The following is a 17,482-nucleotide window of genomic DNA, read 5'->3' as shown; positions in this document are numbered from 1 at the left end:
GGAAAAAGAAAGCGCGGGAGGGGGGGACGATGGGAAGGGGAAAGAGAAGAAGCAAGAAATTCGGCGCCATCTTGAATGCATTATATGGTAGAGACTCCCGCCTTTTCCCTCTTCCCATTGTCCCCCGCGCTCTTTCTGTTGTTTTTATTGGGATACCCAGCGGGAGCCCTCCGCGGAGGAGAGAGGACTAGATACGAGTCTGATCTCAATTGACGTGTTCATAGCAATCCACTTTTCACTTGCCTTTGTTTGCTTAATTTTCCAATCAGTTCTTTCCGCTTCAAAGTAGATAAACAATCCCCAGCTGAAGCCCGGTCTATGAGCTAAAGCCTGTGTTTGTCATAACTGTGGCGAATATGTATTTTTAAAGGTAAATTTAATTATTATGCTTCCTAGGTTAAGAAAAAACTATTTGAGCCATTGAAAATTCTCTTCGTCGCCTAATAACAAATTAGCTTTTTTTTTATATACCTGTAAACTTTATTACGCCCGTACACTCCCTCATTCTAAGCCCGAAAAGAATGAGCTCCTAACTTGTTCCATTAGCTGTGTGTTTGGATTCTACAAAACAAAACAAAAACATTGCGAATCATCATGACTAAAGCCAAAGTCAATAAAAAGACTTGAAAGAAACTAACAAAACGTAATTAAATCGGTACTTTGTACAAACATTTATAAGCTTTTGAAATGTCAGATAAAAAACAAGTCTGAAAGCTATAAGTGCTTTTACCCATGACCTTCCACACATCATGCTGATATGTCTACATCTGAAAAAAAATCACCAAGTGATTATGTTTAGAAGCCTTGATTTTTTAGGTTATCTGTTGCTGCTAAGTATGACTGTTCAGAAAGCAGGTTAGTGTATTCTAGAAGTAGGGAAACTTAAACTCTGTACATGCGCAAGATTGACTCAGACAAAACCACTGTTTTCGTTTATAGTCATGGAACTCAAATGAAATTAGCCGCTGGAAGGCTGTATTTTTTTTCCACCTCTCTTTGCAAATTGCAGTACACGTTACCAGGAGCCCATGGGTTCCTGACGTTACCCAGAAACTGGAGATAGAACATCACTTTGCAGGTCTTGATGAACGAAAATGAAACACTGTAACACTGTGGGAATTCGAAATCGGAAAGAAGTGAAAGTACGCCAAATTACTGAAATTCAATGTTAAACACTGAAATAGTTTTTGGGAGAAATTCGTGCACAGAGTCGGCCTTATTCGATTAATTTGCCAAGTTGTATGGAAACCTAAAATACAGGAGGGTTTTGCTGACTGGTTAGCTGACACAGATTACATAACTGTCCATTTGAGATGCAAGTACGATTTGGGACAGCTAATGAAAACTGGTAATTAAAATCAATTGTTGAACTGATCATGAAGATCGATTCTAATGTTTCAGCGGTTAAATTAATTACAGAAAGGGATTTAAAGGCAATAGAAGAAGGAGATAAATGTCCCAAGAAGAGTAAACAAGCTCATCATATCTGCGATTAATTGACATTCATATATCTTTTTTGCTCGACGTTTTTAATAGTCCCTGAGTTCGTTTGTCTATGAATGCACAAAGTTCAGGTAGTAAAACAAAAATTGTGAGCTGAACGAAATTTTCATACATAAGAAAGTTACAACATATTTTTAAATTACATATTGTCTACGAAAAAGACGCTTAGTGATTCTTTATTTTAAAATAACAATACTAGATTCCTCTGTTGCCAGAATAACCTGAAGCACTCCTCATGGTCTGTCAGTCCAATTCAAACAAACAAATTGGTGGAATTTTCGATTAAGTGTTCTGTCAATCTAATAGCAGCAATCCAAATATCATAGCTGACCAAATTATTAAATTTAGGCTCTCTGAAAAGGTTTTGTCAAACGATATACTGCTACTTACCAACTCACTGACTGATTGTTCTACGTTCTAAATATCATTTGAGAATGTAAAAAAACTAATTCCCCTTGTGAAAAACAGAAATTAAGTCAATTTCGTCGGCAAATGTCAATGCGTTTACAATGCACTTTAATGTTGAACGACTCTGCTGATTTTATTGGCAGGTTGCTCTTTGCTATGTAAACAGCCTTCGCTTATCTGGCATAACCACTTCAGGAGAATCCATCAGGTAATTTACTTCTAACTTTCAACTCCCTTTCCTTCACGTACGAAAAACTGCCCGTGGCCTCCCGGCCGGGTTAGTGGGCAAGATGTTATAAAACCGCCCGCTCCCGTAACCAATCAGTTCGCATGATTTGGAGAATCCCGCCCGGTCGCAAACTTAGGAAAAAACAAAATAGAATAAAATGCAAAGATATCAAAACTATTCAAGATGCCAATCAAATATTTACAATGAATAACAATGACCATAATTGTTCAGTCGGTCACAAAATTTTGAGCTTTGTGTGGAAGTTTTTCACGTAGCTAGATTCTATTTTGGTTGTTTGTACTTTGATGCAGTAGCACAAACATTATTTATTCTCAAGTATCGTCGATGTGCCTGCTTGTGAGGAGCGGTAAAAGAAGAGAAAGAATTAAAAAGGATGAAATGACCCAGGAACTGGAAATTTGTGCCGATCTCCTTCCCATCGATGTGCATCACATGGTTTGGGTTTTGTATGGTTATCAAAGGATTAACCTCTGAAGCCTTAATATCCAAATACAAATTCTCCAGACTGATCTCTATACATTTCCTTAAAGAATACGTTGAGAGAATTTGGTTTAAGATCAAAGCTTTTCCCATCAGATGATCATTTCATTAATTCTCACAACGTTTTCTCTAGATTTTATAGTGATATTGTTAGAAGAAAATTGGCTTTGGTCACTCTTACGGCTCAAAGGTTTAAGGGATTGCACGACCGAATATATGCCCCAACTCTTTTTCCGTATTCGAAACACACCAGAGATATTACTATTGATGAATCTTGCTTGTTTTAATAGACTAGTTCAATATTGAATAATTCAGCAGATAAATTTGAATAGAATAATGATAATAGGGAAAAAATTGAACTTATGGAAATAACACCGTTTCTTGTCTTCGTAGAATAATTATTTCTTTTAATGCCAAAAAACATCCTCACTACCTTGTACATTAAATTTAGTGACATTTTGTTTAGAGTAAGAACAAGAAGATCACTAATAGCAAATAGTTAAAGAAGCTTGAAAAAAGAAACAAACAGAAAAAAGCTTTGACTTGAGAGAAAGAGAGAGAGTGTGTCCCAGTCCCTCTCGTACCTGCCAAACGAGTTGCTTCAAAGCAGTAACCAGTGTAGGATAGAGATCGATCAACCTAATGGTAGACGGTTTCTTTAGACCAAGCAGTAGTCCACTAATAATCTAAGGCAAGCCATACCGACAAAACTTACAGCAAAGAATGAAGTAAAAGCGACAGAGCTTTTATACCTTATCTCCTGAAATGCAGATACTGAGTTTTCCTTCATAGGTTGCTAACGTAACTTGGTCACATGATCTCTGGAAGAAAGCCAACGCGTGGGCAGATTACTTGGCCAGACACAACAAATTCGAACACGATTGGAAAGATCCTGGAAATTTGTTCTTAAGTCCTGGAAGGCCTGCCAAACCTTGTGAACAAGCAGTAAAATTGTTCTACCAAGAGGAGAAAAATTATGATTATAGTAAGCCACGGTATTACCCAAAAGCTGCACATTTCACCCAGGTAAAAACTTCGGATTAATTTAGATTTCTAGGAAACTGCCCACCTACCCCTCCCCTAAGCCATCATTTTGCCCAAAGTGAGAAGTAAGTGTTAATGTTGACTCAGGGGAGGGGTAGGTGGGCAGTTTCTCAGAAACCTAAATTGATCCACAGCAAATATGGTTAAGACTACCCTGATTTGAGATTAAAAATCAGGTCAGTTATGAAAAATGGCAGCAGCAAATGGTAGAGATAGCCATGCAATTGTCGATTCATGTGAGAACGATGATATTGTTAAGTTCCTGGATCTCTTCTTGATGTTTAACGACTAACGACAAACGGTAAGCTAGGGTTGCGGGAAAAGAGGTGACGCGGTCATCTCGCACTTGCAGTTGCAAACGTGATTCTTAAACTCTCCATTATTTTCCTCCTTACGTTACGCCTGTCACTTGCATCTCGCATGAAACGTGTTTTGTGACGTGTCCTGCATTCAAATTTTTATATCGAGGTTTAATATTGTTGTCAACAAGCTCGTAACTTTATGGCTTTAGCAGGGATGGGCCATGGTGGCGACTTTCACCACCTCAGCCGTCTTATTTCCATGGAACTTGATCAGTGCTTGGAGACAAATTAATGAATGTTTAGCCCAATTTTATAACTCTTTCCTTGCCTTTTTTAGCTCGTCTGGAAAAACACAAAGCAAATCGGCGCAGCCAGCAAACGTAGAAAAGACGGCAAAACTGTGGTGGTAGTAAAATATTTCCCGCCCGGAAACGTTGGAGGTTATTTTTCCAGAAATGTGTTTCCTCCGAAAGAGCCCATCTTGACAACCTCCGTTATACATTGCATAACGGCAACCACCCAGGAGGGTCGCCCACTCCCTTCTGTAACCACCTCTGCTTCTAACGTCAGCACTGTCACAACAGATTGTAACCAAGTTGTCACCAAACCAAACGTTGTTAGGGCAGGTGTTTCTGCTGTACTAGAATCACAGAGATTGGCCACGTTTGTTGTCCAGTGGGTGCTTTTTGTTTACCTAATATCTTAAACACATGGCAACATGAAAAAAATAAAGGATAATAAAAACTTAGTTGGTTGTCCATTTTTCATAATAATATTAAGTAATAGACACAAACAACTCGTTTGAAAATGACTGGGGCCTCTCTTTGTTTAAAATTTTTTTTTAAAGAAAATGGGACAAATCATTTTCTTAGCGTTTAAATTTCTAACGCTATTTTCAGTTTCCCACCAATTTGACAGATCGCTTATAATATGCCACATGTCGGCTTCTTGTTCATCCTTTCAAATTATGGATATTGCTACCACCTCATTGATGGAGCCCACTTCATCCAAGAAGCCACTTTGTAATTAGCCTTCATTGGCAACTCTACGTGGTTTTGGGGAGTTCAGAATAACCAAAGTCAGGCAGGCGCAAAAACCTTGCGACAAAATTAACGATAATGATAGTAATAATGATGATGATGACGATGATATTAATAATAATAATAAAAATAATAATAATAATAATAATAATAATAAGTCAAAAGTGAGCAAAGGCTGACCTTTAAAGCGGGGATGATGAATAACTTTCGTAACATCTACCTGAAGGCGCATTTGAGCACCTACCTGAAAAGATATTAGAAAAATGTTTGCTCTGCTAGCCTGCGAGCAAACTATCCCTCCTAGCTATAAAATCAGTCTTCCTCTATAACTACCTTGCCCTTTCTACGGTAAACTATTGTATCAAATAACCATTTTACGCGCCAAATATTAAACTTGGTTTTACAAAAAAAAAATCAATTTGGCGTTAAATGGGAAAATACTATGGTTATATCAAATGACCACATTTATTGAAACTGGCTGCATATGGCAAAAAGGGAAAACTGAATTCTCTATTTGCAACAAAAGGAAAGAAATCGGTCGAATGAACTGATAACCACTTTCAATTTACACCAACATACTTTGTTTAAAAAAATAAAACAAGTGCGCAATTTATTCTAAATAATAATTTACGGAAGGCGCTCCTCCAAGATTACCGATTTCGGTTTTTTACAGAGTAGGCTGCTGTCAACTTACGAAATAGGAAGTCCATGTTATTAGGTTTTTTCATATTGACATAGAAGGATGAAAGGATGATGAATACGTCAGTTTTTAAACATTTATTGCTTATACCGTAACTTGACAAACATGCACCTGCTATAACATTGTCATATTTTTGAGGGTGAGTTAACGTTTTCGATTATTACGCACAGGCGCACGGGGAGATAAATAGTTACCTTTCTGGTCCATCTCGACTTCTTAAGCTCTGTATTTAGATAACAAAACAGCCATGAACATAGCAGGTCTTACAACTGTACTTATTGCCATCCTGACAACTTGCAAAGGTATGACCACCTCACTTATTAAAGCGACTGTGTTTGTGTAGCGGCTCCGAATATATTATTTCAAAGCGCACCACACTTTAATATTCTCTTTGCAGTTCCCTACCTTCGTTCAGCTCGAATACTGCGGCTTTTAAAATGTGGAGGGTAAAGTGAAACACCATTTGATTCGACAGTTTAGAGAAAATCAAGATTTAAAAAAGGGATTGGGCAACTTTTTTTTTAAATGTGTCATTTGCATATCAGTGAAAACACACTGAAAACAGTGTGCGCTGGGTTTTTGCGTTACGTTGCGAGTCATCCAGGGTTTGCTTGCTGTACGCTTGTGTTTATTACTCCGGTCTCTATTAGCTAATAAAAATGCATTCACTTTGAATTAAGGAGAGAAAGGCAGCTTTCGGCTTGGGCCGAGGGTTTTGCGCGGCTGTAAGGAAAGATGAGTACATCTTGCCAACTAACGTCACCGAAACGGATGAATTAAGAAAACACACAGAATTATTGCTCTTGCAGGTTTATAAGCTAGGGCTATGCTTTAAAGTATATGGGAGTTCCAATGCATGCATAGATAAATATTTTACAAAGGTTTGTCGAACAATTATATTTGCAGGTGAGCTGTCATTTAAATATCAGTGTATTTATTGGCACAACTATTTCCGCACCCTTCACCAGGTAAATAAGAATTTTTACTAAACTTTGTTTCTACCTCTCCTTTCGAGGTGTACTATCCTAGCTATAGATTGGCAATGTTGCTATGTACAGCCCAAAAAGATTTTGTTTTAATAGCAATCAGTTATGAGGCTGAAAATTGTTTTTAATTATTTGAAGTTGGACCGAGTAAATTGCCTGTCTTGACATTAGATGGAAAAAAAGCCCTTAATACTTATAGTTAATTCTTTCAAGTTGCAGAAGAATTGACAAATAGAACGAAATTGGACAAGTAATTTGATCTTAAAGTATATAGCGTATATATGACCGTCGCCCAAAGTTTGGAGGATATCGTTTTCCTCTGGCGAAGATGGTTCTTTGTATACTGTCCCGCATTTCATTGTTCTTCTTTATAAACGTGAAAATTTCTTACAGGAAGCAAGGTTTGAACTAGAAAACTTTTCGCACAGGTTCCCAATGTCAGGTGGTCGAGGAGCCTTCAGGCGGAGGTCTGGGTCGAATATGTAGCCAAAAACAACAAAATTCATCATGGCAAAAATAATCCTGAAATTTGAAGGAAACAGTTTCACTAGTGCAACATTACATAACTTTCATTGAGAAAACCACTTAAACTAAAGGGCTTTATCTATAATCAACACGTCAACAATATTACAACTGATATTATTTGCTGATGATACAAACGTATTTGTGTCTCACAAGGATAAAGACTGCCTTACTAATATACTGAACGCTGAGCTAAATAAGTTGTCAATATGGTTTAGAGCTAACAGGCTTTCATTAAACTTGAAAAAAACCAAATTCATTGTATTTAAACCATCTCAAAAGCGTACAAATCAAACTATTCAACTTTTAATTAATAATCAAAAAATTGATCAAGTAAAAGAAACAGTTTTCTTGGGAGTAATCATGGATGAAAATTTAAATTGGAAATCTCAAATCTCACATGTCGCCAATAAAGTTTCTAAATGCACAGGAATTATTCGTAAATCCAGTTTCTATTTATCGACGAAAACCTTACGAACACTATATTTTTCTCTAGTCTATCCATACCTTTTTTATTGCAACTTAGTTTGGGCCTCTACTTACAGAACTAACCTTATTCGTCTTGAGATTTTACAGAAACGAGTGATCAGAACTATAGCTAAAACAACTTTCGATGCACATACTGATCCAATCTTTCAAAATCTTGGTATCTTAAAATTTCATGATATATACTTAATACAACTAGGCTTATTCATGTACTCCTATCAAAACCATACTCTACCTTTAAAATTTCATTGTAAATTTACCTTACAAAGTCAAATTCATTCGTATAATACAAGAAACTCGTGTAAATTTCGTCTGCCTTTCTGTCGTACTCGAACCAAACAATTTTCCGTTTTTTATCAAGGACCTAAATTTTACAACACCTTAAACACCAACATCATCAACGCTTCCTCACCTTTCTCCTTTAAAAGAGCACTTAAGGCATTTATTTGTAATAATTATTAGTATACTCCAACAAAAATTTTGGGAAAAAGCCTTTTAATATTCAACATTTGTAAACTTCCGTAATATTGATTAGTTTAATTTTTCATCTCATATTATGTTGTATCCGTCGCCGTAATTTTTATACTATCTTCGAAAAATTGTAATTGAGGAGGCCTAATTAACATAAGCTCTATAGTTTCTTTTAGGCCTCCTCGCCATCTCTTCCTACATTTTTTTTTTTTGGCATCTTTTTGTAATTATCGTAATCGTGTGGCAAATAAATAAAATACCTAAATACCTAAATCTTTAAGAATTCAAGGATGTATTTCCTCAGGTCCCTAATGTCACGTGGTCGAACAGACTTCAGCAAGAAGCGGAGGTCTGCGGGTCAAATATCTAGCGGAAAATAACAAGTTTGAACATAGCAAAAAGAATCCTGGGAATTTATACCTGTCCCACCCTAACGTTTACCCAAAAGAGTATTGTAGTGATGCTGTACAATGGTTCCATTGGGAGGAGAAGTATTACAATTACGACAAACCCGGTTATGTCAATAAAGCGGGACATTTTACACAGGTATGTTACTGGATGGTGATATAAACACGTTAATGACGTTATCATGGTCCAACATCTCGTTCCCGGGCTAATATTGAATATCGTTATGCGGGGCATTTTATACACAGGTTGTATTAAAGCCTGATAAAAATTATCGAATGGTTTGATAGATTACAAAAATCTTTTACCGGGATATTTGTTGAAAACTTGGATTTCTAGGCTTTAAAATAAGCTAAAATAATGAAAAAAATTCAGCAAAAATCATAAACATAATGCACTTCCAGAGATATAGTTCCTATACCACAGTACGCCAAGAAGGCCGATACTTTAACAAGGCTTCTACCTATACTTGTCAGGGCCTCGGTTCAAGGAGTCTAAAGCTGTTACTCACTGATTCTGATAACACCTTAACGACTGAAGCTGAATTGTAAACTAAGGCAACTAAATCAACCTTGAAACCTTTTAAAGATGTGCCCCTTCAGAGAGTCTTTGATTTGTTATCTCTAGGTAGTCTGGAGAAACTCAAGACAAATTGGAGCTGCTTGGGAAATACGTAAAGATAAGAGACTCGTTGTTTCTATCAAATACAACCCTGGAGGCAATTATGTCGGATACTTCAGCAAAAACGTTTTTCGACCCACTGGAAGTACATTGGGGCCCAATTGGCCTTACAGTCCGCCCAAGTTTACAAGGTGCCCTTCCCCCCGTTCAGCTGCAGCAAGAAAAAGGGTGTGTGGTCTTTACATGGTTGTCGGACCTTTGGTCTTTTTTTTGTGGTTTGATTTAATAAGCGGCTTTTGAGCTTGGGGACCCTTGAAGGACCATGAAAGCTGCAGGAATGGAAGAAGAGTTTGCCAGGCTACAGTTTTCGCCAACAGTTCGTGTTATATACAGTTAAGTACGAAAAGTGAAGGATAACGTTTTTGTAGGAAGTAAGTCTCCATTTACACCAGAATTAAATAATTTTAAAAACATTCATCGTTAAATCATGAACTTTGTATAAAAAACGTAAAATAAACCTGAACAAAAAACGTTTCACAAAGATTTAGCTAAACTTTACATGTAACACCTTATTTGCAAGATACAAGTTCAACTATAATTCATTTGATCTCTGACCAACCATTTACATTGTGTAAGTGATTATTTTAAGCGTTCTTAACAGTAAGTTGATTCGCTCTTGACGATGATAAATTCGTTTTCTATACATGTATAGTTTAAATTTACTGACTGATAAATTTTCAAATAATTAATATATTATAAAAAATGAAATTTGGATTTGATTTAAAATATAATTTAAGGATTAGGTTTGGATTCCTTTTTTTAAAGCGTGCGTCAAAGAGGATTTGTAAGTTTTTTGAGATAAAATAATGAATATATGAATAAAAGAAGTTAAAGGATAAGCTTAGAGCTGATGATATTTTGAACCTCCGCGATATAGAGGGCGCCAACCGACTAAAAAAAGAAAAACACCCGGCCTGTGGACACTAGAGTTACCAGCCTCATTTCCATGCCATTTTTGGATCATATAGCTTGCCAAACCGGTTTTGGGCATTATTGCACCGTAGGTATTTCGATTATTTTAATTTCTCAACGTTCCCCCGCCCCCCAAAAGTAAAAGATAATTCAATTATTACAGTGTGAAAAATCCACCCCATCCAGCCCCTTCCCAAAAAAATAGAAATTTATTCTGATTGCTTCATTTTATGTCCGACCATCCTCTAAATCTCTTTCAACGCAAAATAAACCATAGTGTTTTGCAAACTACAGTCAAACCTCTATTACCTGGTCACCCTCACGAATTAGGCAGGTGACCGTTTAATGGTGGGCCGCTTAATATTTAGAGGTTGGACTGTACTTTAGATAACCAATACAAGCATATGAGCCATTTCCGAGTTCCAAAAACTCCCACTTTCAAACGAGGCTACGTACAAAACTTTTCTTGAGAAAATTTTTATTTGCATGAGAATAAAAAAACATTTTCACATTCAGTAATGGCTTAACACCAAGCCTCGCTTTGAAACAGAGTCTTGGGGCAACTCGGAAATGGCCTATCATATCTGTTACTAGCGGACGGTGATTAAAATTTCGTTATTGCTGTAATCAACAAACCTCAGCAGACCGCTGAGGGATCAGTTTCCTCCTCTGACAATGCCTTGGATCGAAACCCACCAACCATGAGCGAGGTTTGTGATACACCAATCACTAACAACAACAGTGGTGCAAATGGTCCGACTCAGTAAATCGACACTATAGCCTGATGAAGACCTGCAGTGTGTGGTCAAAACGTCGCGCTCAATAGAGAGATTAAGATTCACGTTTACGCCAAACGGCAGACGTGAATTTGTACCACGTGATCAAGTTTTCCTCTTATTCTCTGTTTACTCTTTATTACTCCTAATAAATAAGCAGTTTTATGCCAGTTTTAACCATAGGAATCGTTCGGAACTATTTTTATCTGCTTATTTTCTACTCTGAGAAATTCTCAACTTGAGTCTGACGTTTGCCGTTTGCACTAAGCGTGAACCTTAATCTCTCTAATATCAAAGAGACAATTGTGAGACAAACGATAAACTAAACCCATTATACACATTATCCACGATGATTTATCTTTCATGACAAAATCAAAGGTATGAAGAAATAAAGCCAATCCACTCACTCGAGCAAGAACATTATGTCATTAATCTGTTTGGTTTGCCTTGTGATTTGTCATCACTCGCCCGGGGTTTCGACCATTATCGATAGCATACACTGATTCAAGTCTTTGAACAGTAAGGGTCAGTCGTTCTAAAATATCTTCCTGTTCCTTGTTCTGTCGCTCTCGATCACCATGCGTCCGACTTTCAACGAGAAAGGATGTTGTCTTTTTCAAATCCTCTAGATTTGAAGTTAAGGACGAAAGAGAGCGTTTGATTTCCAAATGAGAACGCTTAAGATTGTTCAAATCTTCCAGAACTAAATCGAATTCACTTCTCTCTAGTTTGCCAAACTTTTTGCCTCCGAACCGCTTGCTTACAATATTGTGAATCTCAGACACCTTTTCCTCTTGCTTTCGGTTGTGTTCCTCTTGTTCTGATAGAACTGCAATGTGGTCCGTTTCCTCAGGACTGTAGTTTGTGCTTATGAACTCTCTATAACGCTTCAGTTTTTTGACGGAGGCATCCAATTCCAGGTCTTGAAGAAGCCTAGCTCGCTGTATGGCAGCGGTCGCCCGAGCGTTGTCATAAACCCGCTGAAACGTGTTAGACAAAAGTGCGATGTAAAGATTCATGAGAACAATCGCAGCAATCAGTATAAACGTGCCACAGAGTAGGCGGGACATGTAAGGCGCCGCTTTATCTAGTTCTGCAAAATTATAATCGTCAAGCAACGGAATCCGTATGATGGTATAAATTAGACTTAATACAGAGTTGTAGTCGTTCACAGGTATTTGAGCCTGAGGCCCGAACATGATCCAGAAGGCTGCCGCATAGGGTATGTAAAACATCAAAATTACAAGCAGCCACTTTGCGGTTTCCGTACCAATATGGTCGAGCATAACTACAAAAGGTCCCTGGCCAGGGAAGGGTCGGGCGTATTTTAACAAACGAACCCAGGCAGGAATTAAGGTGCAGGAGAGGATCCGGACAAAAACATCATTGTAACCATTGCTTTTGACGTAGATGTTAACTAAGTGAAGAATTATCACTACTATCATCATGGCATAAGTGATCCAGTCAATGTAATTCCACGCGTCTGAGAAATAAATCTGCTGATTACCCCTGTCTTGTTTAATCCGCCTCATCTCCTGCTCGACAAAGGTTGCTTCCTGAGGCCACCGTGGATGACAAAAAGCCAAGTCTCTTTCAACCTCCTTCCGCCTCCATTTGATTAGTTTTTTAGACTGCTTCTTCGATCGGTAATAATCCCTTATTTCCTTTCTGATTTCATTGAGCATTATGACAGCAAACACGACTGCCAGGACAATTTTCCACCACTGCTCACTGAGTGGCGAGTAAAATGTGCTGACATCCCGAGGCATTGAACAAGCTAAAACAGTGTACAGAATGGTCATCAGCACGTTTGGAAGAATATCCAGCCACGCCTCAAGCCGAAAGTATCGCCATTTAACATCAATGAGACGTTGGAAAATGGGGTGCATCACAAGTTCAAGACAATTCGACAAGGAGGCAGACTGTAATGGTGATGGGGCGAGAGTAGTGACTTCTTTTGGCGACTCACAATTTTCTAAAAAGTTAAGGTAAAAATTCTGCTTGCGATGAGTTCTGTTAACTGAGTGAAATTGATCAAGAGCTTTGTAAGCCTGAAAAAAGAAAAAAAGAGGAATAAATAATTCAATTTCAAAACACGGAGTGCAATCCATATTACTGTCAAACTACAAAAACCTTAAGCATTACCCTGTGTTGCTTGCGGGATTGGAGTATGAGGTGCTGGCCGCTGAATGGAGCGGATCTTCCAAATTTGACTGGAGTCTATTCTATTGCGGCTTTAAAGCTAAACTGAAAGCACTAGTTACTGTGACAATTCATGCTCTGTTTGCAGTTAACTCAGGGTTTCAAAACAGCTAACCACGCCTCGAACACCCTTCACCTCATTACTGCAGGATTTAACAAGTATTAGAGACCCTTGCATACATTTTAGTGGGTATAGCGTGTCCCTGAAAACTGATAACAGAGACCATTAGATTCAAGGGCGAGGACGACTAAAAAAACGAGATTGCTGACTTGAATTTTTTTTTGCCCATTCTCAAAAAAATAAGCACCCCAGAAAGCTTAATTTTACTTTTTTTGCCATAAAAATTAACACTGTTAATTTTATTGAAGGAGGTTATGCTCTTTCCAGATTGCAAAATGGTAAAACTTTTCATTTGATAACTTGTTTCCGTCACTATGACATTCTCGCTAAAACCAAAGTGACGCTGGTTCAACCGCGCGCGCTACTCAGTATACAAATTGAGAAAATCTCTTTCTCGCAGTCGTAATCTTCTTCAAATCTAAAAATCTCTGGTTTCAGACACTTCAGTTTTTACAACTTACCACCCCAGGCATCTGGGAAATAAGTAGTGATAGCGCAGACATTCCACTGTCGTCTTTTACACCAGCAGATGCTCCCTCGTCCAGAAGCAATCGTGTTGCCTCGGAGCTGTTATGTTCCACTGCAACCTAACGGAGCAATCAAAGTGTAATTAAAATCTGATATTACAGATGTTACAAATCAATGGTATTAATCATTTTAGTCTCTCCGTATCCCGTTAGAGACTCACACATTTTTTAGACGTGACATCTTTTTCTATATTATTTTTTGACTTCTTTTACATTTTTACATAAATTTTCTTTCTTTCTTTTTTACTCATATTATTTATATTATCTATTACAGTTATTTTCATTTTTTAATTTGAAGTTCTATGGCATGACACCTCACATGTACGACTTGCCCTCAGTTATATTCCCATGGGTAGAAAGATCAATTGCATTGTATTCCGGTCTAAACTAACCTGCAAAGGAGTCCGCTTTTTGTAGTCTCTGGCCTCGATGTCTGCGCCATATGCCAGCAGAATCTTCACACACTGTACAGCCTCATTCTTGGCTGCATAATACAGTGGAGTTTGGTCTTCTCCTGCAGTTTGCGCCTGAACTTTGGCGCCATTTTCGATTAGAAACCTGACCATGTCTGGGTAATCTGCTAGGGCAGCCACGTGTAACGGTGTTCGGCCATAATCATCATTTTTATTGATGTCTGCACCTGTAAATAGCACATGAACGTTATCAGTAAGCTTTGCTTTTCAGTTTTCATCTCATTTGCTGTATGTAAATGTTTTAAAAGTGATTTTTGTCTGTTGTTTGAGTGAATAAACTGTATCAACCAAGTTCAGTAGCTAATGTCAACAGAACTACGTTCTAATCCATTTAAGCTAATATAAAACTTGAATACTTTTTACTGTTAACAATGTTCGCATAAAGCAAAGAACAGACTCAAACTTCTTTTATTTCTCATAGCTAATAACCAGACCTACCTTGGTCAAGAAAATACTGTGCAACATCTAATCCCCAAGTTCTGGATACTTCATGAAGTAACGTTTGACCAAAGCGGTCACTGGTGTTTACTGAAGCCCCTTCATGTAACAACGACTGGATGTAATTAAAATCTAGTGGATCATCCAGATCAACAGAGCTTGACAACTTGGCAAAATACTGTAGCAAGGCTTGGCTCGGGTCTTGCCTGGATGGTGTCCCAGATGACCGACGACTTCGAAGCGAAGAATTCGACCGGGAAATATTTCTTTCGTCTTCGACGACCAGAGCGTCCAAGTGATCGTCCGCAGAATCCCGGTCATGATCTTCAGCCTCGCTGTGCAAAATGGCGTACGATCCAGATATCTTACGGCTTCGCCGTTTCTCTCTTTGCAACATTTTTTCGTAGCTTGTCATATTATCGTTTCTTCGCCTCGTGGCCGGGCTTGTTGCACGTGGTGGCATGTCGTCTTTCACAACATTCGATAAGCCTTTTGATCCCGATTGTGAGTCAACCCCTCGGTTCCTGTTAACTTCAACTTGACCTTCCTGAAGTTCAATATCATTACTTTTCTCTGATGAAATTCTAACAGGAGGAACTAACGGAGGAAGTCGTCCATTGGGAATCTTTTCCGCCGAATCATCTTGATGTAACTTGCTGTCCGACGTTCGTAACGGCTTGGACTTCTTTTGGCCACCAGGTAGCTTGTCATTTTTTACGTTTCCATTAGAAGGAGCAACTTTATGATGAGCGCCGCGATGCTTTCCTCGCTTTACTTCCTCTTTTGCTGTTCTTTTCATGACAGCTTACGGTAAAGTGCTTTCATTCTTTGTAGAAAAGCATAGAACGATCTTGATTCCGTGTTGTTTACTATTCGGTCGTTAACGGATTATTAATCAGTGTTTTGTTTCTCAAGGGAATTCATTAACGACACGTACGTAGAGAAACACGCATACAAATTAGGTCAAATAAGGATTGAAAGTTAGCCGTGGGGGAGAAATGAATGAGTGACGAACAAACCCCAAAGGACGTCTGCGGGGAGGCGAGATTGCAAGTCTGAACGACTGATGTTATTTCATGAATGTCCCGAGCGGAACGTCTCAAGATAATTCTCACAAGCAAGTTAGGGGCCATTTAAACTGAAACAGGGCAGCACTGAAGAAACACAACGTGACTATAATATGTCACGCTTTGTTTACTACGAAGTCGAGTACAAATAGCCCGGGGGGGGGGGGGACTCCCGTATGAAACAGACGGGGATGCTCGTCGTCTCGCTTAGGGGTGTAAATTTTGGAGTTTGGTCTCGCTTAGGGTGTTCCGGGCAAAGCCCTAATATTTTAAGCCGCCAAGGTCTCGTCCAGGGTTCCGCGAAGAACTTGAAATTTATGACAATGCTTTTAAAAACTACTTTTAGATAAAAGCATTCGATGATTATATCTTTATATCATTAAAACTCATTGCATGTCGTATTTGTGTGTTTTTAAGCGGTCTCTTTTAGGGGTCAAAATTTGCTTAAGCCACGCCCAGATTCGTCTCCTTTAGGGGTCACAAAAAGCTTGAGCCACGCCCAGATGGTCTCCTTTAGGGTTAAATTCAAAATTTCCGACGAGCATCCCCGTCTGTTTCATATGGGAGTCCCCCCCCCGGGACAAATAGCCTGTTGCTAGTCTGCTACACAGCCGTTTTTAGTTTCGTCACGCAACGACACCAAAAACGGCTGTGTAGCAGACTAGCCTGTTCCAGGCTCCGAGATAGTCGGATCTGCGGGGATTGAGAAAGCGCAAACATGAAAATAGAACGGGAGGAACGGGAGGAACCGTTCCCTACTTAATTCTGAGACCCTGGAACAGGCTACGCACAATACTGCTGGCGTTATTGTTAGCCGATACTAACGTTTGCAATAGTCACATGCACTGTGATTGCTTTATGGCTTTTGTTTCATTTAGATTGTATTTACTCGTTTTTCTCCGGGCAGGCATGCAGGTCTTCCTTTATAAAAGAGAGACAAGGGTTCCGGTGGGGGCAATAACACGGAGACAGCAAGTGCTACTCAGAGTTAGGTGCACTGAGGTATTTTACTCACATCCGAGTCTGGGACTAGGTAGCTTGCGAAAACAGCCGTTTCTCCTCCCTCCTCGCCGCTGGGGACGAGGAGAAACGGCTGTTTTCACAGGCTAAGGACTAGGCTCCTTTTAGGGTGTAAAAACGGCCAGTTATGAGGTGAAACGCGCAAAAAAGTATACTGGCTCCGGTCCCTCTGTAAATTACTGAATATACCGTAAAATTCCGAAAATAAGCCCCGGGGCTTATATTTTTCAAAGGCCCTTTTTGAGGGGCTTATTTTTTGAGGGGCTTATATTCGAAGGGGCTTATCTACGGAGGGAAATTTGCGTTTCAAAATCGATTGGGCTACCCTTATAGTTGGAAGGAAATTTGCCGTTTTTGCTTTGTTTTACTTTGTATTTGAGGGCAATTTTCCAAGTACAAGCCCCCGGGGGGCTTATATTTGAAGGGGCTTATACATGGAGGGGCTTATTTTCGGAATTTTACGGTATAGTGTTTAATTTATTATATACATACTGAGAAATACCCACCAAAAAGCTGAGTAAATCATACGCAAATGAGCTCTAGTCAATCAAAGGAGCGAACGATGTTTTTCAAAGGTTGAAAAAATGAGACGTCCAATGAGAATCGCGAACGATGTTTTTTCACGTATGAGAAAAATGATAAGTCCAATCACTAGTCACAGAGGTGTG

At 38.8% G+C, this 17,482-nt stretch overlaps 2 protein-coding genes and 1 pseudogene across 2 annotated transcripts; 2 read left to right on the top strand and 1 right to left on the bottom strand.

Annotated features, from left to right (window-relative positions):
• LOC140934304 (uncharacterized) overlaps positions 1 to 10,295 on the top strand; it is a 79,888-nt pseudogene extending 69,593 nt beyond the window's left edge.
• LOC140932721 (Golgi-associated plant pathogenesis-related protein 1-like) lies at positions 762 to 4,716 on the top strand. The gene is made up of 4 exons (XM_073382232.1): positions 762 to 855; positions 2,055 to 2,119; positions 3,434 to 3,667; positions 4,325 to 4,716. The coding sequence occupies exons 1-4, from the start codon at positions 792 to 794 to the stop codon at positions 4,691 to 4,693; spliced, it is 732 nt and encodes a 243-aa protein (XP_073238333.1). The 5' UTR covers positions 762 to 791; the 3' UTR covers positions 4,694 to 4,716.
• Positions 10,296 to 10,639: 344 nt separating the features above from the next.
• On the bottom strand, positions 10,640 to 15,703 carry LOC140934969 (uncharacterized). The gene is made up of 4 exons (XM_073384523.1): positions 14,728 to 15,703; positions 14,209 to 14,456; positions 13,751 to 13,876; positions 10,640 to 13,017 (listed from the first exon to the last, which is right to left on the bottom strand). Exons 1-4 carry the CDS (start codon positions 15,524 to 15,526, stop codon positions 11,395 to 11,397), a joined length of 2,796 nt encoding a protein of 931 aa, XP_073240624.1. The 5' UTR covers positions 15,527 to 15,703; the 3' UTR covers positions 10,640 to 11,394.
• Between the last annotated feature and the right edge of the window lie 1,779 nt (positions 15,704 to 17,482).

The sequence above is a fragment of the Porites lutea genome, chromosome 4, assembly GCF_958299795.1.
Source record: "Porites lutea chromosome 4, jaPorLute2.1, whole genome shotgun sequence".
NCBI classification, from domain to species: domain Eukaryota; kingdom Metazoa; phylum Cnidaria; class Anthozoa; order Scleractinia; family Poritidae; genus Porites; species Porites lutea.
The sequence above is the reverse complement of the archived record's forward strand: the minus strand, read 5'-3'. Positions and strand labels throughout refer to the sequence as shown.

Excerpts from the sequence above, each read along its gene's own strand:
- LOC140932721 (XM_073382232.1), top strand. The coding sequence starts at position 792 with ATGTTTAGAAGCCTTGATTTTTTAGGTTATCTGTTGCTGCTAAGTATG. Across the intron at positions 856-2,054 it reads TATGACTGTTCAGAAAGCAG|GTTGCTCTTTGCTATGTAAA; the intron begins GTTAGTGTATTC and ends TTTTATTGGCAG. Across the intron at positions 2,120-3,433 it reads ACTTCAGGAGAATCCATCAG|GTTGCTAACGTAACTTGGTC; the intron begins GTAATTTACTTC and ends TTTCCTTCATAG.
- LOC140934969 (XM_073384523.1), bottom strand. The coding sequence starts at position 15,526 with ATGAAAAGAACAGCAAAAGAGGAAGTAAAGCGAGGAAAGCATCGCGGC. Across the intron at positions 14,457-14,727 it reads ACAGTATTTTCTTGACCAAG|GTGCAGACATCAATAAAAAT; the intron begins GTAGGTCTGGTT and ends TGCTATTTACAG. Across the intron at positions 13,877-14,208 it reads AAAAGCGGACTCCTTTGCAG|GTTGCAGTGGAACATAACAG; the intron begins GTTAGTTTAGAC and ends TTGCTCCGTTAG.